At 29.7% G+C, this 22906-nt stretch overlaps 1 protein-coding gene across 10 annotated transcripts in view; it reads right to left on the bottom strand.

Annotated features, from left to right (window-relative positions):
• Positions 1-3149: 3149 nt before the first annotated feature.
• The window catches only part of LOC143234135 (PRL-1 phosphatase-like), a 33793-nt gene continuing 14036 nt past the window's right edge, over positions 3150-22906 (bottom strand). For 9 of the 10 annotated variants that reach the window (XM_076471234.1, XM_076471226.1, XM_076471233.1 and 6 more), the window contains exons 3-7: positions 17933-18025; positions 15238-15368; positions 10712-10786; positions 4687-4791; positions 3150-4407 (exon numbers count right to left, since the gene is read on the bottom strand). In XM_076471234.1, coding sequence (XP_076327349.1) covers positions 4395-4407; positions 4687-4791; positions 10712-10786; positions 15238-15368; positions 17933-18025 — 417 coding nt within the window. In that variant the 3' untranslated portion in view covers positions 3150-4394. Of the gene's footprint in view, positions 4792-10711; positions 10787-15237; positions 15369-17932; positions 18026-22906 lie in introns of all 10 variants that reach the window. The other variant, XM_076471235.1, reaches the window with a different exon arrangement.

Genomic DNA, 22906 nt, shown 5'->3' with positions numbered 1-22906 from the left:
GAAGATGGATAAAGGGTTATTGTTCTGTTTATTTCATTGTAAAGAATTTGATACGTCTTCATAAAGTTCTGTCTCTGATCTGAGTGAAGCTCCATTAACATTCCAAATCTTAAAATAAATTCACTGAAAAGCTAATTTTATAGTTTCTGGTTAGATACCAACATTGTTTCCTTCATGGATATTTTTGCTCACAGCAAGTTCACAAGATTTACATCAATCTTCTACAGAGTTCTAACATTCAACCCAATAAAAATGTCCTCTTATCTTCCCCACTGTTTTATTAACACTTAAATGTTTAGTGTCCAACTATTTGGAAGGTTGTGAAATTGACAGAGTGCTTCCAATTGAAGTGACTGTAAAAGTACCAACTGAAGCAATAATTTCTCTCCATTTGCATCTTCACATTTTCTACATAAAAAGCCTTTTTGTAGACATACAATTTCCCATTGCACAAAGTAGATCTTTGTCTTTAGACTGTTTCAAACTACTGTATTTCATAAGTATTGTTCAACACTATTCCTAATCTGCTGAATAAGTGGCATCAAACTCATTGAGATATCAAAACAACAGAGAAATGTACCAAAATTATCAATATCAGTAGTACTGCCATTCAATGGAAAAATACAAGTAAAATAACAAATACACAAACTCTTTCTTAGAGAAGTCTTCAACAGACCTTAGTTATTTTCAAACCTGAATGTATTGCTTTCTTTTTTCCCAAATTTAAAATGGTAGATTTCTGCACAAAGAACATCTAATGTTGTTTACGAACTTATCCTAGTTGTATTGTTGGGTATATTTACCACAACATGGCTAGAATCTCAAGTGTGTGAACAAGCAAATCTGCCAATTGGCAACAAATCTACTATAAAAGATAATGTGATATGTAAATGGATAAGTAAAGAATGATCATTTCATGATTACAGCAAAAAGTAACAACAAAACAAATATTTGTTTTAAAAACTCAATTAAAAAGTGGCTAAAATCCCCAATCATAAAAGGTAATGATTAACAACCCAATTATTTCAATAATATTTATTTTTCAACTACTTTATTTATTTATTATTATTAATACTTTTATTTGAATTAACTGTCATTGAGAACTCATAAACCAACAAGCTACACTTTTTTTCTAGCCACATGACCTTAAAATTCCCTCTACTAGTAAAAACACCTTTATTACAAATTAAATGCTGTCATGATTATTATTGATAACGGTGGTTTGAGTCATGATCTAGGTTAATCCAGTACTGAAGCTTTAAAAAGAAGACACATTAACCATAAAATTATTGACTGTCTCATATATCATTCACTACTGTCAGGGTCCACATATTGCATCATACTAAATAATTTTGCTTTGTATGTTACAGCAATAAGCAAAAAACATACAGAAAGAAATGTATTCTCAAGATGACTGGTAAGGGTATTAAAACTTCAATTAAAATATAGCACAGAACAGCATTTTAACCTTTTTAGGTCATCTTCAGGTTAACAAAGAAAGTTTTCAAATTAATATACAATAAAATTTAATATTCTTCTGATATTTGAATATTTTACTCTAGCATTTATTTAAAAACAGTTTTAATTTCAGATTAATATTGATGTTATTAATGAATTTAAATACTATAATTACATTTTAGATGATCATACTAAAGAACACACAATTTTATGAAATAAACGAGTTTTAATTTCAGATTAATACTGATGTTAGTAATGAATTTAAGTGTTACAATTACACTTTAGATGATTATAGTAAAAAACACAAGATTTTATGAACTAAACAATTTTAATTTTACATTAATATTGATGTTATTAATGAATTTAAATACTATAATTACATTTTAGATTATTATAGTAAAGAACATGATTTCACGAAATAAATGACACTGGAGAATCCCAAACTGCAAGACATGCAACAAATTTCTCAAATTTTTGAAAAACCAGTTGTAAAACCTGTTTAAAGTTAAAATATAACCTCATGTTTTTGAATACCAGTTAATTGTTTGTAAAATAAATTGTTTTCATATTATGAAAGCATTTCTAAACATTTGATTCCACAACAAAATACTTAAAAACTTACAATTAATTAATTGTTATTCTGTAATCTGAAATACAGCAGATTGATACTGTATTTATAGTTATGATGATGCATTACATCAAGTTATTATCACTTACAAAACAGTTGAAAGCCCTTTTTACGTAGAGGAACGAACAACGTTTCGACCTTCTTCTGTCAACCCAAACCAGCCGTTTTTACATATATATTTTTCTCTACAAGTGGTTTTTCTCGACATCACTGAGTTGAAAGCTCTCGTGCATGGATAAAACTTTAGTATGAATGGGAAGATAAAGAAGCATTTCACATACACATCTTGATACAAGATATTGGCAACAGCAAATTTTGGATGAAAACAGTTTGAAAAACTATCACACCAAAGAGCTTCAATATTCAATTTTATCTTCATCTTAAAACACTTCACCAATAAAAAAAAAAGAAAAAATTGCTTCAGCTCACATAGTAGGTAATGCTTCTTAACCAGAGCAAAATAAAGCCACTTTACATTTCATCACCTTATTCATGTGCTGCAAAATTGAATGCACATCCAGCTTAACTCCTAATTCAACACATTTTGTTCAGTTTGACTCAGTGATGATTCTTTGGTGAATTAGTTTACTTTAGAATAAAAAATAAACACAGCTGGTGAACAAAGTTATAGAAACCTCTTCTAGAGGTGCTTGATGTTCAGGATAAAGTGAAACAGTTGCCATTCTTAATTCTTGAGAAAAATAATGCAAAGCACGCACTGTGTGAACAGGAAAGACTGCATTAGTTTTGGTTCTTTTTATCTAGTTGCATAGCTACTGTTTTGTTTGATAAGCATACAAAATATTGAGCATTTTTTGTGTTGCACTACACTACAATCTATCTTCATAGAAATCTGTGGTATTTAACTAGCCTTCACTATGATCATCAGTTAGCAATGGGTGAGTGAACTTTTTAAAATATTCAATCAAAATTCATATTTTTCATTTTTTGTGCTATGCAGTACACATTTTTCTACAACAAAGTGTAACACTTTCATTATTAAATGGTAAAGGAAAATGAGTGAAATTTAAATAGAGAAAAAGTTTCACAAATTCAGACTTCATTTTGAGTGCCAGGTTCTAAACAGTTTTATTTTTGAACTATACATCTAATGATGGCAACACAATTTCAGTTTGACAAAAATGCAAAAAATAAAAATTACTACAACAGAAAAAAACAAATTTTATTAAAATGTTTCATTCAATTTTCACCTGTGATTATATAAAAATTCACAAACTTACCTTTTTCTTAAATAACTTACGGTTTGCAAGCTGACATTCTGATTTTCAAACATATTACACATCACTAGATGTTTCAGTCACCTAAGGTAATTTCACACTAAAATCTGAGTGCATTATACACATACACATGCAACACATTAAAGTATACATATTTTTGTTCATAAATTCAAGTTTCATTTTCAGTGTCAGGTTCTATATGAATTTTTTTTTTCATTTTTAAAATATATATAACAAACAAATGTAACACAATTTCAGATTGGCAGATATGCTGAAAATGAGTATTACTACGACAGAGTAGACAAACTATGTTTTATGTCATTTGGTGTTCATAAAAAGTTCACAAACTAAACCATCTTGCAAAGAATTTACAGGCCCATGCTCTATTTTAATTTATATTATAGAATACTAGATGTTTCAGTGACAAAGTAATTTAATGCTAAACAAATCTATGTTAAAGTTCAACAGACTACAAGTTACTTTTCTTTAAGTAATTATGTATATCTAAAAATATTTAACAAATTTCAATTTTCATTTGAAACAGTTAACAAAGTAAATGTTTGTTTTTTTTATGACATGAGAAGAGACTTTCCAAAAAACTAATTTATTACATATCAGTGGAATTACATTTCATTACTAATAGTTTTACATCCATAAACATATAACTAAATGTATCTTATCTAGAATTTTATTTAGTAGTCTTATATTAGGTATGGAAATAACCACTTCAGCTTTAGACTTCTCATTTGTAATAAAAATTGTAGTTTTATTGAACAGTTATAATTTCAAAGAAAAAAAGATTTCATTCATTACAAAACTAAAGATTTATCCCTTCAATTGAAAATAGGCAAAAATATGTATATGTACAAGATTCAATACCCTCTGAAAACATGCATCCAATAACTGGGATTATAAACCGTAATATTAGCAGTGAGGTCATGATAATTTAGGTTTGTTAAAACATTTTATTGAAACTTTTATTAATCTCATCTTCAAATCTTAAAAACTAGGATATCTTCTTCAACACAGATAACCCTGGTCTTCAATTAACCACCACAGAAAAAGTACTGTCACACTAAAATTCTATTTTGGCAAGGACAAAAAACAAACTAAATAAACTGAAAAATAAAACATACAAAAAACGCTGAATCTCTAAGTGCTAAAATTTTCAACTAAACAAATAAATCTATGAAACAATACTTCTAATCTTACACTAAAAGTCTTGAAAGAAAAATTGGCATAAGAAACCAAAAAAAGTATCATGATGGAAGCTTGAGATTCTATTTTTTTGTTAAATTTTGCATTTTTTTAGCAATCTAGTCTCTATTATTCAGTAAAATTAGATAAAAAAATACTCTTTACTGTATGTTGCATTGCTTGTGGTTATTCTTGATTTTGAGGGAATATTTCGGACGGTACTTCTTCAAGTATGTGAGCTGTTTGGAATTAATAGCCCCTCGTCTCTTCCTTGAATAAAAGAAGCACATTACTTAGATCAAAGAAATAAAAAAGAAAGTTTCATATGAAACTGTATCACACAGCTCTGCATTTCTGTGGTGTTAATCATTATTACGTTCAAATTTCTCTGTGGTTTTAGTTGAGCTATCTCTAACCATTATCCACAATACCAATTCACACCCAGTGTTAGTTATATTAACTGCAACACAACTCTAACTCTGAGATAAATGAACATTGAGTGACAGTGAGGTCTTTGTCATAGTGCCTATAGTCATATTAATTATTTGATTCACTTAAATATGTAAAGGAGAAATGTTGCCTAAATGACTGCTTTTGACACCTGCACCTTCTGACTGATCTCAGTCAAATGTGGCATACAGTCCTAGTTCCTCCCTGAGAGTATCATGGGGAGAGAGAGAGTTACACAGGGCCCAGGTGTGTTTCTCATTCTACTTATCTCCACCAAACTCTTAACATACCTTTAAAAGAACTGGTATTTGGATACAATCCACCATTACTTCAGTTTGAAAACCTTGTCTGTGTACATGTGCATTTATCATTATGTCTTTATCTTTGAACCAATCTTATCCTAACTTAGCACAAATTTACCCTATGTAAACAAGACTGATTAAACATTTTATCAATAGCAAGTAATTATCTTATGCAGAGTTTAATCTTATCTGGTAACAAGCAATAAGAGTATGTATACAAAACATAAAATATAACTGACAGTTGTATACACCAGATGCTCAAGAACATAGATGAGGTACTGCTTGAAACTAACTACAGTTTACAAGTCTTATAGATCATAACCGATCATAGTTTGAAAGTCTTTTATTAATCAACTTTTACGATAACTTATGAAGTCAGGTTGTTTTTCTCATTCTACTTTTTCTCACATCAAAGTTGTATTGTTAAGTCACAAGTTTACAGTTTGGTTGTCATTTGTGCAGTACCAACATTTTTAAATTGACTGTTTATTTCTGCTCAACTTGTGAAATTTCACAGAAATTCTCTAGCATTACGATTTAGATTATTCTTAACGTGAAATAAAAGATTCATTACAAAGTTAAATATATCCTCTGTCAAATGTTACTGTATATTTCTTTAACAAATAACAAATTAAATATATAAAAGAGCATCAACAATTATCAAAAATAATCACTTCCTACAATCATTTAGGCCTAACCACTAAACAACAGCCAATCTAACTTCTTTTTTTTTCTCCATACACTGGCTCTAGCAAACAGTCTAAATATGAAAAAAGTATAATGCTAATATGTTACACGATACAATATACATATAACTACATTTTTTTAAGCATACTAATGCACAAAAGTACACGTGGTCAAAAATAATAATAAATAGAACAGATGTAGGGGATATTAACAAATATATTAAATTTTTACTAACAGAAAATAACTTTACTCCAAGTTTCAAACTTTATTTTCACATTACACTTTTCATAACCTACAGATCCTCATAAGTAAGCATCAAAAGATATTTTTGATATAACTACAATTCATCTCTTTTCTCTACCTTACCTCTAACCTCTCAGCGATATGAGAAGTAGAAAGACATTAAATATAATAAATAAGTCTTCTTATTCCTCTGCACTGATGGTAGAATTGATCGAAGAGTTCCAAATTAATTAATTAATTATCAAAATAATTTAAACTCTTAATTCTTGAAACCTGTTTTGTAATTTTTAATTTCGTACTACTGTAATATCAAAATGAAGCAAATCACATCATGAGGTCAAAAGCTGCTTTACATAGATCTAATGTGAGTAATACAAGATCTAATGTCGTGTTTCAAACCAATGCTCGAGATACTGCAACTCTACGTTTCATTTTACTGAAGTTTCGTTAGGCTAAGCTAAGAAGTTTATAATTTTTACATTTCAGTTATTTTAGTTAAAACAATATAATAAACATATACATAATAAACAAATACTTCTAGTAATCACTGCATACTCAAGCTATTTGCACACAAGGAAAAATATACAACATTCTCCACCAAGCCTTGTTGAATCACACAAAAATGGGTGTTCAAAAATATCTCATGCAGCTTTCAAATATGCAGTTTAGAAAACAAAAGATATACAAGGACCTATAAAAGAATATCCCAAAACTATTATAATTTACCTAGCATTCTTTATAAGCTGTAAATGGATTAAAAAAGTTCCATTAGCATTCAGAGCACCATACCAGATCAAAATAAATTGCACAGTTATCACTGACTAAGCAGTAATGGTAGGATAACTAAGTGCAAATTTGAATGATTTATGTAAAGACCTTGCTCTAATGATATAAACATGTAAATCAACAATGAAATTACCTGAAAAGTCAAAGAAAATGAAGCATGGATTTGTCATTTATCAATATCTATAAAGATGCAAGATGCAAATTTAAGATTCTTGTTTGTAAATATGTACAGTTTGTATTTCTAATGAGACAGAAACTGACTGTAGCAGCCCAGCTATTTTAGCAGTTACAAAATTCTGAAGGGGAAAAAGTGGAATTCAGAAGTAATATTTCTTTTCTTAAGATATTAAAACTAAAGTAACATAAACATCTTATTCATTACCTACACTTTCATGACAAGTTTATTGATATTTTGAATGTAATACTGTAAAACGTCATGACCCAGGTTTATAGAAAAAGATTAACATACTAAAATAATCATCACAATACAGTGATGTCTTTTCAAGAATATAAAAAAATTATGTTATGGTTCCAACTTGGCCTCAACCATTCCTTTTTTTTTTCTCCTTATACAATAAAATCAGCATTCTATCATTGGAAAATACATGAAAGAACAGTCTTTCAAAGTCACATACTAAAAATTAGCTCTTTCCGATTTCTTCCAATAAAGAAACAAATACTTAGCATTCAGATGCAATAGAAGGATTACTTCACACATCTTATATGTCATCTGTTTTATGTGTAAAAGTCAGTTCTAAATTAATTTTGCTACACAGAATGTAACAGAATAAGCACTCCATATAAAATACATGTCCCTTCCACCATGACCAAAAATACTGGCATACCCAAAAATTACAGATGTCATCAAAATGTCAGAAGCAGGGGTTGCTATTTGGGATACCAAACTCCAAAGAGTGGAAGTTTTGTAAACCTCCCAATCAGAAAGGAAGATATCAGAACGAAGGAGGAGGTGGGGTGGATGATACTCCATGTTTTGTTGGAGTAAATAGACCACCATACATTTGACCTATAGTCAGTTGGTAAACCTATAAATACATTAATGTAAAAATTCAAATTTCAAGTACAATAAAGTATATATACCTTTAAAATGTCTTTGAATTTTATACAAATTTTTCTATGTGTATGTATAATAGCAATATGTTCTACAAGTATAAAAATATTATACAGTTCATGCAAATTCTAAAGCCCAAGTACTTGTGAAATAATATATTCAACACATACATTTGTATTTCTATTACTTAAATATATGCTCTTCACTACCATTTGCAAAAATCTATAGCTCATTAGAGAGAGTTACTAAACACAAAATATTTCTTGGACAAATTATATCAGTTTGTTTCAATTTTCCAACTCAAAACAGAAAAATTAATTTTATTATTCAAATTTACAAGTTAGATTAAAGTGGCATGTTTGTTACCTAGACTTTTGGTTGTCTGGAATAAATAAAAAACCTAAATCTTCAAAAGTTTCACTGGACATTTTAAATGAAAAATAAAAATAATTTTCTATGAAGGTTAAGTTACATAAAATATGAATGAGATGAAAGCTGGTTATCCAGGTTAAACATGATCAACACAACATAAAACTATTCTCTATCAGTGAGACTTGTAGGAAATGTCTAAAATAAAAGTGGAATATTGTTAGGAATAGGCCAGTATCAACTTAAGCTCCAAATATAATGTGTATATTAATGTATATTTACTACCTAACAAGACCCACAATACCTTCATGTTTCATTCTCAGTTCAGTCATTGCTTACTAGGGCACAGTTAATCATTGACTCATTAATCAAATTAGTAGAGTGCTCCTCCAACTGTGTTATGTACAAAACATTTTGACAGAATGTATAGCCAGCCAGTAATCTTTACTCTAGACATCAGATAAAGATTAGCAAAGGAAGCAGATAGCCTAAGTAGTTTTGTAATAACAAAAACAGGGCAAGCAAGTTAGTTTGCAATATTTCAATTACTTAGATACATGAAATAAGCATCAATTTCAATTAATGATTTTAATCATAATTTTGGTTAATCAAGTAGCTTGCACAACACCAATCAATGTAATTACTGCTCACTGGTAATTGATTAAATCACTCAGCTTTAGAGATAATCCCAAATATAATATTCTATATCATTAAATAAGCCTTACTGTCTGATAAGCTACATGACATTTCCACATTTCATCACCAACTTAACCAGTGCTAGCTAGTCCTTAATATACAATTGCAACAAATGTATTTAATTAATTAAAAAAAAAAGCAACATCTAACATTGTTAATTGTCCTATTTAAAAATATTCACGTTTTGACAAAATTATCTGACAATCAAAACATTTATCAAATCATTCATTGCCGACTGCTGAAAATGAGCCACTGATGATAAATGTAAAAAGAAAGAGAGAAAAGAACATAATCATCAATGTTGAAAATTAAATTGGATATTTGTGATTAATATCAAAAAACTACAAAATACTTTAAAGGAAAAAGTATAGCAAATACCTCAAAGTGACAGTAATACAACTAAATAAAAAAAATACATATATCATAAAAACAACAGTAAAACTGTATACTGAAAAGTACTGTGTGAGCAATTATTAACAGAGAAGAACTGGAACTAACATGATGAGTGACTATATCTAATTGTGGTAAACCAAGCAATATTTTTGCAAAATCTGAAAGAAATATTCAGGTAGCTCAGCAAAATGTTCTAATTACTACAAAAACCTTGACACAAGAATTGAAAGAAAGTGGTCAAGAAATTCACAAGCAAACAATTCAATGATACCTTAACAAAACCAATATCCATCAGTGAAAACCAAGATGCAAAACTTTGTTAAAAACAGGACACAAAAGAAACCAGTTAGGTTTTCCACTGAGTACTTGAATAAACCCAACGATTTCTTCAATCAACTTTACAGTCAGAGGATATCCAAAACAAAACTTTTTTTTTCCCACCAAGGAAGCAATAATATAGTTGTAAGAAAAAGAGAGCTCAAAGTTATTCAAGCCCAGTGTAAACATGATGGAGGTTGTGTGATGATATGGGCTTATTTTTTTTCTTTATCAGGCACAAAACCTTTGTCTTGTAGAAAGATAAATGAATGCTGGAAAAAAATCAAGAAATTTTGCAATCTCATTTACTACCCATCACTAGAAAATTTATTGGATAGAAGATTGTATTCCAGCAGGATAATGATCTTAACTTTTTTGCAAAGTTAACAAAGGAAGATTACAGTTGTGGATTGACCATCGCAGTGCCCAGGCTTGAGTCCCATTGAGATGTTGTGGGCTTATGTGAAGGCTGCTGTATCAACAAGGATATCAAAGTCAATTGCAGAACTTAAGTCTTCATACACTGAAGATGAGAAAAAATATCTGTGGAAAAATGCCAGGAACTGCTTTAAAAATACAAAGAGTACAATTTGTAGAGGATGAAGAGGTGGGTACACAAAATAGTGTAGTGAGGGTTTCCAAACAGTTTTGTCAAAGTACAAAATTACTTTTTGCATGTAGTGTTTAATTTTGTGCATGTTATTTAATAATTTGTTTTATCATGGAGCTGAATTTCTAATTCAGAGTATATTTTTCAATAAAAAAGTAAAGATGATAGAAACTACTCTGTTTCATTTTTCATTATCTTAAATGGCCAAATACTTATGTCTGCAACTGTAATCATACAATATGTATGTGACTAATGCATACTTACTGTCTAATAAGTTCCACAGCATCTTCATACTTCATTCCCAATTCAATTAGTGCTAAAGCCACAAGCACTGGAGCCCTACAATATACATATCAAACATCATTATAAAACTTTTCAACTGCTTATCAAAAAACACCTATTTGCTAAAGGTATTTTAAACAGGCAGCACCATGACCATGTCATTGATTTTCTTAATATAGTTCAGATTTTAATGTAATATCACCTTTCATAAAATCATCACCCAAAAATTGGATTCACTTACACTTAAAAAGTGCTGTGACATCTCCAAAGTATTATTTGATATATCAAAAAAGTACAATAACAAACTCAATACGATTTTTACTGAGTCATAACATCCTTTTATCTTTTCCCTAATTACTTTGATTATAAGGTATATATACAAGATGAATCATATTACATACCTGAAAAAACCGATAGAGAAGAAATACCAACTGCAGATTTGTATCTCAAGACAGCTGGTATGTGTATTAAAACTTTTATTAAAATAAAGTAGAAAACAAAGTTTTGACCTTCATATGTCATCTTCAGGTTAACAAAGGGAGTTTGCAAACTACAGATCTAAATTTATTAAAAACAGCTTGTTAAGGCTAGCCAAACTTAGTTTAAAATAAAGATATCCTGAACAAATAATTCTTTGTACAAGCCTACAAAAACAAGAAACTTTACAAATTGGCTCAAAATTTAACAGAAAATGGGATAAGAGTCCAAATAATAACACACTCACCCTTCATGAAACCTCTTACAACAGCTGTGGATTTTACTCCTAGTATTGAGCTTTTACAATACAAACATTTTATTTGAATAAATAGTAACATTGTGTTTTTAATTACTGGAGTTTCTTGCTTTTCATGTATTTCAAACAAATAAACTGCTGTTTAGTGCAATGCTGCATATTAAGCTATCTGTGGTGTGCTCCCCTATGTTGAATGTTATAAGTACTTAAACCTACTATCAAGCCACCAGGGTACCTATTAATAAAATTCAAACTCATTTAATTGGAAACTGTATTATTTCTGGCTAAGTAAAATTTTAATTCAACTGGCTATCAGAATTGTGATCTATCATAATTGTTATTAAAAATCAATGTAGTGTCTGGAGAGATGGATGAAATGCATTTACCTTTTCTTGTCACAGACACATGCACTTTTATCTACAAATTGTAATTTATCTTTTTTTACTCTCTGATATCTTTACTGTGGTCACAATAAAGGTTGATTTCAAATAACATGAAGCACCCATAAATTAAAGTAGTACCTACTATGTATCAGCATAAAATGATTTGCATTACTTTTTCAAAATATTAAATTTCGTTCTAAGTAGTACTATTTTTTACTTTTCTTCACAATACTTAAAATCCTGACAATCTATAAATTTTAGAGAACACAGTAGAGCAAGAGTATAATGACACATTCATCTGGGTATACAACAGAGTACCAACATAAACTTTACTAGAACTTTACCATGGGTCAAAGTACAACGTCAAACACAACTCACAAGATTGATAGCTCAAATATACCTTGCAAAATTAAAACCCACTTTACCAAGACTGCTTTATCCTGCTCAAACTCAAATCCTAAGGACATAACTAACAGAATCGGCAGATTCTGTGAAAACAAACTCATACAAGTGAAAGCTTAGTTAAAAAACACTAGATAAATTTTACAGTCTGGTGCTAAAATCCATAAAACTTAACTGAAATGTTTAACAATCACAAAAGTGAGCAATAAAGTTGCAATTTATAAGTGTGTTATCAAAAACAATAGGACTTACTCTACATACCATACATCCAAATCAGTGGTTTTGGATTCCCAATTAATAGCAAGATTTATCAATATTTTTCACAGACAAATCAAAGATTGTGTAATACAGAACATAATCAGTATTTATTGAAAAATAATAAGCTTTTGTTCAGTATTTTCTCACTTCTACATATTTACCAAAGTGATAAAAATTATAACTTTTTTTCTGTTACACATTACTTAAGTTTCATCTCACAACTCTGAAAACCTTAAAAGTGATACTTATGCTAATTTAATAGCTTTTACAACTTTAAAAAATAAAATAGAGTAACACTTTAAGAATCTCACTACTGATATTAGAATACTGTAGAGATAAGATAGTACACTAATTTAAAGTTTAATAAACATTTCTTTTCAAACACATTTTAATCTCAGTGATATCATTCAAGTTTAAAAGTGCTTGCTTTTAACACACATTTTAATTTATTATTAGAAATATAACTAAAAGATAAAGAAACTATAAACTCATTAAATTAGATAAGTAAAAAGAAAAAAATTCACAGGAATTTCATGTGAGCTCCTTGTGCACAATGTTACTGAATACTTTGTTCATTACAACTTGGTTTAACAACCAATAAAACAAAATTAACTGAAAGTAGTTGTAAAAAGGTTAGAGGACTGAAAATATTTGGATATGTAATTATAATCATCTGTTACAAAATGCAATTACTCTAGAAAGAAAATTTTGATATTCACTAAACAGGTTCCACAGATTATGCAAATAAAATATGAAAACTGTAATATGAAAAACATTTCTATTCTTAACATAAAAATTACCTTGAATGCAGACTTACTTAGTAAAGGCTTTATAAATTCACAAATAAATGCTCTCAGCTGGGTAAACCAGAAAATGGCAACCTAAGGGAGGTTAAAATCAGAAACAAATAAAAGCCCACTGACAGAAGCCAAGGAAAAGGAACATTTCAGATGTACTCCACATATATGTCTTCAAGATCTCTCCTATGCTAACAGGGAAAGGAAGCAAGAAAAGTTAAAATACACCAAAGATGATGTTAAAAACCATTTGGTTTAACTCATCCAAAGGAGAATATGCCAGTGAGATGAGCAGACACTCAACCAGTGAAAGTAGAAGGGGGAATGAGTTCCTAAGAAAAGGAGGTAAGCCACAGAAAAAACAGGCAATGTCATTGAACAAGGACAGTCTGAGCTGGATAACAATAAACAGCCCTAACTACACATAAAATTCTATCATCAACAAAATAATTGTATAAAGAGATAACAGAAACAAAAAGAATAAGAAAACATCTGATTATTCAATAAGCAGCCCAAGTCTTTGGAACAGTCAAGGAACAAATAAAATGGCCTAATAATGCAGTACAAGAGGCTACAAAGATGTAAATATCTGAACAAAATGATGACCACATGTGAAGAGATAAAGAAAACTAAAAAAACAAAAGAAGCAGTACTGTGTAACAGATGAAAGAAGAGGTTAATGCCACTCAGTAACTAGCAATCATTGAAACAGATAGGACTTCATCAAAAATCCAGGTAAAGCACACACCCTGAAAGTGGATACCTTTCTGGCCGTTCAAGAAATGGCCATATAAGTAAAGGAATCAATCATAATGAGATGTCCCTACCACCAAGACCAAAGACATTGGCATAATGAAAAGTTACAGACATCATCAGATCATTAAAAGCAGGAGTTGTTCCTCAAAAGACCAGACTCCAAAGAGAGTGGAAGGTTTGTCAAGAGCCCATAATCAGAAATGAAGACATAAGAAGAAAAGAGAAAGTGAGGTGGAGGAGGGGAGGATGCTCTGGGATTTGTTGGTGTGATTGAACCACCCTGCAGAGGAACAGAAATATGAATAAAGAGACAGAGGGACAGATAAAAAATTAAACAATACATGCCACAGATTCCCCAAACCCACTGAAAGAGATGCAAGTATATACATAATTTAAAGCCCCCAAAAGCAGAAAACCCTTTCATGCAGGAAGATAAGGAGAATAAAGTGCCTTCAATATCAAATTACAGATGAGAGTCTCAAGAGCCCATTGCAATAGGGAAGAAGAACAATGATCAGAAGTGCTAGGATGAGGAACAGGAGAGGGGATAGTCTCAAGAACTTGTGAGATCAGGTAGCCAACCAAGGTATCCATGGTTTTCAGAGCCAGGAAATCAAGGAAAATTGTTGGTGAACAACCCCAGTGTGAGATTTCAAATAATATAAAAAAACCTTTGTTAAGAAAAAAAAGGAAAAAAGACAAGGGAGATACCATAAACAGAGAAACCAATTTAAATAAAAAGCAGTAAAGAAAGAGATAAAAGTCTGGGGTTACAATGAAGAGCCACTGTGAGTAAATGGAAATTGGAGATATAGCAAAAGAGTAAAGACAAAATGAAGATGAACAAATTGCAGTAAAAAGAGAGTTAGAGGCAGAATGCCTTAAGCAGACACATATGACTTATTAATTTTTTACAATTTATAGAAAGGGTTAAAACACTGCTTTAAAAAAAACAAAACAGTTGGTTGACTTGAAAGGAAATGTTTACAAACAAATACATTTGCATTTCTGCATTTTCTTTCACATGGATTTTTGCATAACAATTACTTTTCCAATTCAAAAATTAAAATATTTAATACATTATACATTCATCTCTATTTTTTCTCAATTCTTTGAGGTTTTGGTTGCAAAAATAGTTTTACAACATATGATTACATAGAGCAAAACCATAGAACAAACCTGCCAAGCCCTGCAACACAATGAACTGCTACACAACTCTCTGGATTTTCCCTGAACCTGGTTCGAAGAAGATTGAACCAACCATCCACAATGTCTGCTGGAGGAGAAGTCCCATCTTCAAATTGCCAATCCTGAAAAAGAAAATTAGTTTTTATTAGTGCAACTCAACTGATTAATTTGAAACATCATTAATATTTCATATTACACACTATCCTGCCAAAAGTATTCAGACATAGCACCAAAGATTTGAGGTCCTAGTTTAAAGTCCTGACACACAAAAATGACCTTTAGCCAAACTAGTATGGCTATTCACCAAAATAAGCTTATATGAATATATTGTACAACGTATCTCTGATTTTCTTTAAAATGATCTATGAATTGATTACAACTGAAAAACAATGTTCTAACCTTTCAAATTAACCCCTCTGGTGTATCCCAATGATTTTCTGTCATTTGAAGAACAGCCATATCACAACAGGCTTGTCCATTTTACACAACCTTATAACTATAGCTCTTGGAAGTACAAATTGTATATAAAATTTGACAAACTTTCACTCTATATATATGTATGTTTTTGTAGACAAAAAAAAAACTTAACCCTTTCACAACAAGTCAAGGTTCAAAGGCCATGTCATTTTGTTTATTGACATACATTCAAAATATCAATAAGATTGGAATAAAGTTGTAGGCTAGAATTCAAACTAATATTATACATGTGTTAATTTCTTAACTGAAAAATAAATATTAAAACAACCCAACCAAATACAGATTTTAGTGAGTCATGTGACATGTTAAATGCAGCACTGTTTAAGATTAGATTTTTTATGTCAAAGTACTAAGTCTACAATTTCATACAAATTAGATACTCAAATTACTAATATTGGCAAGTTAGAATATATAATAAGAACCTCATATCTTTTTATTTTGCTGAGATATGGCTTATGTAGTGAGTCAAACATGATGGCCCTGTTTGAATCTTTCAATTTTTTGAAATGGTCTCTTTTATACTCTCACTACAGTATATGACATGTGAATAAACAATCAACAGTTTAGAATGAATTAAACCTTCCATATATATATAAAAATATACATAACCACAGGAGTGGATCAAATATCAATTTCAGTTTCACAAGTTGCTGTCTAGACAAGTTACTGCAAAATTATTTTACTATTAGAAACAGTCATATTAGAGAAGTAAAAAGAACTCAGTAAGATAGATAAATCTTTCTTAAAAATCCTGTTTAAACATGGAAAATATATTACAAAATTATGTTGTGCTTCCCCAACTTTGGAAGGATGTAACTTTGTTAGCATTTATGATACTCATCTAAAATTCAAGATTCTTTTCCTAGTATAATAGTAAAATGTCAATATCATGTTTCAATTAAGTTTAAAAGTATAAGGCTGAAACATGTTGCAGTTTTCTTTTTTTTGAGTTGTGAGATGACATGAAATGACCCAATTCTTGATGACGAGAAACCCATTTGAAATAAAAATGTATCTCAGAATGGCTGGTAGAGGTATTAACAAATTTACAAATAAAGCATAGAACAATGTTTCGACCTTGCTAGGTCATCTCGCTTACACCTTGTATAGGTATTAACACACTTACAAATAAAACATAGAACAATGTTTCAACCTTGCTAGGCCATCTCGCTTACACCTTGTATAGGTATTAACACTCGTACAAATAAAACATAGAACAATGTTTCGACCTTGCTCAGTCATCTTGCTTTATTTATAAATGTGTTAATACCCACACCAACCATTCCGAGATATTTTTATTTTAAATGGGTTTCTCGTCATCAAGTATTGGGTCATTCCACATCATCTTTCAACTCAATAACAAGAAAACTGCAACATGTTTCAGCCTTATACTTTTAAACTTAATTGAAACATGATATTGGCATTTTACTCTTATACTCAGACAAGAACCTTGAATTTTAGATGAGTATCATAAATGCAAACAAAGTTACAGCATTCCAAAGTTGGGGAGACACAACATAATTTTGTAATATATTTTCCATGTTTAAACAGAATTTTTATGAAAGATTAACTATTCCTTAACTGCATTACATAGGAACTGCTTGAAATGACAGATACACATGAAATTTGATTTTCAAAAAATCAAATTTTGGATATGGCTCATTCATACACATGAAGAATTCCAAAACTGTATTTACTTGGCCAGTGTATGCACCTCTTAAATAATGAACTTTATGCACAGTAATAAAAGACATATTAAAACTCTCTAGCAGCATTTTTGTTTGACTTCTGAAACAGTGACTCATGAAGGTTCTGCACTAAAAGTTATGTTTCAAAGTAACTTAGTACAGCTTAAATGTATGGCCTGGCAATCACATGTGAAAGCATTTATATAAAAACTTTATTTCTATAATAGTCTCTCATCATTCACTGTTAGCTTTTTCAGAAAGACTTGTTGCTGTAGCTTTGTTCTCAGTTTAAACACCGTTTAGCTGCACGATCAATTACTTTATGTGTCTTAATGTTGGCATAAAAAATTACTGACTTGAAAAGCTCTAAACATTTAATGGACTAATCAAAATAGAAGTCAAATAAAAAAACTATGCACAGCTCATAGTAACAAGCCATATATTCGATTTTTAAAACCTTTATCAGATTTCAAAATACTTAAAATGAAGAATTCAATATTATATTCCATAACGTAACTCACATGAACAACTATTCCCTCTTGGTCCAACAAGTCAGTTTTGTAGGTAACCTCACATACTCTGACAAGGTCTTTAACATTGTTTTTCTTCAGGACCTACAGCATACAATAAATTAATATGAAGTATATTTGTTTTATTCATACCAAACAGTTATACATAATTAGATAAATAAATCAATAAACAAATTAATCTTTACACACAAGGTGTAACATTATTTGTTATTCCAAAAATGCATTTTATATTATCTACTGCATAGAACACACACTAACCTATAACAATGTTATGACTTTTTCTATAAACCTTCTAACATCTGAGACGTAAGCTATGTACTGTCTTAATAAATATACAAAGTAAAAAGAATACAATTTCAAAAATCCTCATTTTTACCTTATAGCAATAACGAGCTTAAGATGACAGTAAGTTGTTCTTTGAATAAAATGTTCTCAACTAACAATATATCAGTATCACAATGTTATTTCCTTCTAAATAACAGTTTTTTACAAATCACATAACTATACATTTTAATGAAATTTATCTTACATAAAACTGTTCACTTCAAAAGTGTCTAATAAATTCAATTATTAATTTACTTAAACAGTGAAAGCTAAACCCTAATATAAAACTAAAAGTTTCCTTCCTCTGTCGCTTATACATACATTTTTTATTATGCCAATAAAGTGAGCTTATAGTTCACAATCTGTCTTCCAACCATACGGCCTGTCATCAGGACACATGTAATAAAAATAATACACTACTTTTCTCAAATAAAAACTTGTATCTCAGAATGACTGGTATGGGTATTAACACATCTACTAATAAAGCAGAAAAAACATTTCGACCTTTCTAGGTTAAGGTTAAGATGACCTAGCAAGGTCGCAACGATGTTCTCTGCTTTATTAGTGAAAGTGCTAATACCCATACCAGTCGTTCTGAGATACATTTTTATTTCAAGTAGGGTTCTCATCATTAAAAAGGACAAATACTGCTGTACACTCACAAATTCAACAAAATTTCACTAATTCTCCATCAACACATGCACATTTTAAATAACATTGCACAATATTTTGAAGCAATCATTAGACATTGTATACATCCAGGGCTGAGAAATTTAATCAGTTAACTAGCAGTAAATATTGAGTATCCCATAAACTAAATGATTAATTGAAATTACAATTCAACAACAAATATTACAAAAATAATCGACTAACTGAATTCATAGTTTTTGATTATTCTAAATATTCAAGTAATTGAAATATCATCAATGTGTTTGTTTGTTATTAAGCATAAAGCTACATAGTGAGTAGATGGAAAGCCTTGTAATTTGAATCTCAAGTTCAATTCCCATTACCACTAAAGTTACTCTTCCACTGTGAAATGATTAATGCTAACTGCTGACTAGAGGAAAGAAAACTCTCTGGCTACATGAATATTAAACAGTGTAAATTTACTGTCTTTTTATACACTGTTATATTCATAATTTATAACTGTACAACTGTATTCTTTAATGTTACATAAACAAGCACAGATCTCAAGGAACAATAATCTCTTAAATGTTTTGTTTTCTTTCAGAAATAAATATAAAAAGTAATTGTATAGTATTAAAAACAAATCTTAGAAGTCTGTATTTCATTGGTCTCTTAAAATTACTGTAAAAGCTTTTCATCAGTTTTTTTATTAAATCAACATAGCTGAAGTCTACATCAATCTGATTAAGTTCTCAGTCAATAACTGATCATTTCTAACCAAATACATCCATATGAATATCAATTAAACAATGAAACTGTTAATTTTTATGCATCATTTTTTTTCCAAACACCCTAACAATTTGCATGTACTTTACACTACAGATTTATTTTCAATAACATTAGTAATGCTCAAAACACTTTCAGCTTTCATTAAATATACTTGTTACAAAATTGATTTTTAATTATTGGAAGTTAATACTTGGGAGAATGAAGTTTCTATGTTATTATGTCCAAAATAGTTTAAAATGAAAGATCTATGACTATACAAGTTATGACTTAAAAAAAAAGAAAGAAAATGAACATTACAAAAATTCTAAATATAATTATTACTAATTTTTATTACAAGGTTTGAAATGTTTGTTACTGTTTTTAATTTCATATCAATCACATTACTAAAGATATTAGCTTTGAAATTATTGGGCTGTAACACAAGTGAAGTAAGCTATGCATGAATCATGTTTACTAAAACTATTCCATCTTGCAAGCCATGATATTTATTTCATTTAACTTTTTTGTTATCACTGGTGTTTGTCAAATATATTGATCTCTACATGTGGTTTTAAAGAAATTACTTTCAGCAATAAAGAAATTATTCAATTAACTTACACATGATGTAAATGTAGCTGAAACTTTAAATATATTTTAAAAGTAATAGTTTATTTGTTGTTTGAAAATGTCACAAATAATTTACTTTCATCAACAAAAATTCAGAAGAGAAACTCATAGTTGATTATTAATTTATATTAGTTTCAAATTGTTGCAGAGTTTGAACTACTTGATACATGTGTTATGCATTTTCAAGTACATCAGTTCAGGATGAATAAAAAATAACTTATTCCCAAATTACTGTACCTGAAGACTTAATTTTCTCTCGCTTTTTATGTAGTTTTGTTACAAATATTAAAGCAATTTTATATACTGATTTTAAATGTTTAAACATGTTAGAACTCAAAAGTACTTTAGAATTGATGTTTTATTATATTCTGACAATTACTGTAACTCAAGAAAAAATTTTCATTTCTGCTCAACTGCAAAGAGTTTTGCCTGTAAACAACATTTACTTTTTAATTTTTATTTTTTTGCTTAAGAATTTTCCTACCCGTCCTAAAGAAATTTTACTGAGAAGCTATAACACTGCAAATGTTATCAAGTGTTTCCAAGTACAGGCCTGATATTGTGTCACATCCAATGGTTTTATCATTTACTAATAAAACACAGCTTTGAAAATAGATATAAAGATTAAATATGAGTGGATAGAGCAAAAATTAAACTATTGCATATTACTAAAACAGATGTACAGTTTTAAAAATGACTTATTATTTTTTAATAAATATACTTGGTTTTACTGAGTTGCAGTTTTTGTAAACATGGTGTTGTTTTATTATGATCACCAAATAAAATGAAATTTTTGTCAAATCAGGTATGTTTACTGTATGGTAGACAACTGCAAAATGTTGTGGTGACTCAAAGATTTATTGAATGTTGTTTCTATACTTTTCCTTTTCAAATAACATATATAAATTGTCTAAATGGGTGTTAAATTACATGTAATTCTAAAAGATGTTTTAAATAAAAACAATATCACCTTTATCACAAGAATAAAACATTTTTATTATTCAATAATCAATTTATAGAACTCACTAGTCTGAGATTACTGCATACTTGAAAAAAGATAAATGGAACTGCATAGAGGCATTTAATCAAAATAAATAATTCATCCATATCAAGTAAAAATGCCCATAAAGTATGCAAGAAAATATTTGTGGCAAAAACATGTTTTTAACAAATATGTCAGTGCCAACCTTGAGGTCTATCACATGAAACCAAAATAAATTTAAAATTACTTTAAAAAAATTGTGTAAAAAATAAAATTAATGTGATGTTTGAAGTTAAGACAGTAAACAAATTCCACTTTTATTTTAAATTGCTTGTATGGATTGTGAGAAATGTGGTTTACTAATTGTTCAATCAAATGTGATCAATTAATAAGTCCACTGTTTAATCAAATAGAAAATTCCAGCTCCATATATTGCCTGTGTCCACGACAACCTTGAATAAAATATGTACATATAAACAATAATTATTATATCAAAAATATAACAGAAAAGAAGTGTGAATTGTGCTAATTAGGTAGTCTTGTACCTTTAAGAAATACTTCAGAAGAAATGCAGATTCTTCTGTGTGTGTACATGCACACTATATTTTGTACTTTTAAATCATTGATTGATTGATTGATTTAGTGTTTTATGGCACAAAGCAGCGAGGCTATCTGCGCCAGACATTCGGTAAAAATGTAAAAAAAAATATAAATAAATAAATAAATGTAGTAATAGACATAAATTGAAATGAAGGTAAAACAAAAAAAGTATAAAACCAATGTTGACACCTAGTCTACAATGTTAAGATAGAAGGCAGAGTATAAGAAGTTGTAAGGTATTTACTCTAGCAAAATGGTAATGATCATAACCCGCCAGGAAGACTAACAGGTAAGTTCAAGAACCACCGTCAATCACCTGAAGTTGGCCTTTCCAGTCCTGGTTCCAGGTTATGTGTATAGCAGCTATTATCAAAATGTAAAGAATAAAAGTTTTAAAGACACTCCAGTAATAATGAGCAGCCAAATGTCAGTAAAAAGATAAAAGTCAAGTAAATGGAGTAAAATTTGTAAAAGTAATTGAAGATAAAAGCAAAGCGGCAATTAAAACAGAAAATGGCGTAAAACCAATGTTGACATCCAGTCAACAAAGTTGTAAGAACTACCTGTAACATAACCAGCCAGGAAGACTAACAGGTAAGTATAAAACCACCGTCAGTCACCTGAAGTTGGTCTTTCCAGTCCTGGTTCGGGTTATGAGTCAATATAGCCAGTACTAAAAGTTAAGTAGTAAAAGTGTGAAATGATATGCAGCAAAAGTATAATAACAACTTCGCCAGGGCGACTAACAAGTAGTTCAAGCGGATAGTTCAAACAGTAGCGTTAGTCACCTGAAGTTGGCCTTTCCAGTCCTGGTGTCGAGTTATTTAATGTTCTGGCCATTGTCCAATGTCAAATTGAAGGAGAGAGATTAAAACTGTAAAAAAGGAACCACAATTAAAAGGTGTAATGAATAAATATGCAACACTTAAATGAGATTAAAAGATTAATGGCCATTAAAAATTAAAATCATTATCAAGGTGGACAGGGTCACCATCACCAATAACTGTCCAATGTTACAGACTGACCCTGGGAAA

Source organism: Tachypleus tridentatus, chromosome 12 (genome assembly GCF_004210375.1).
Source record: "Tachypleus tridentatus isolate NWPU-2018 chromosome 12, ASM421037v1, whole genome shotgun sequence".
NCBI lineage: Eukaryota > Metazoa > Arthropoda > Merostomata > Xiphosura > Limulidae > Tachypleus > Tachypleus tridentatus.
Note: the sequence above shows the minus strand (reverse complement) of the source record. Positions and strands in the feature narration are given on the sequence as shown.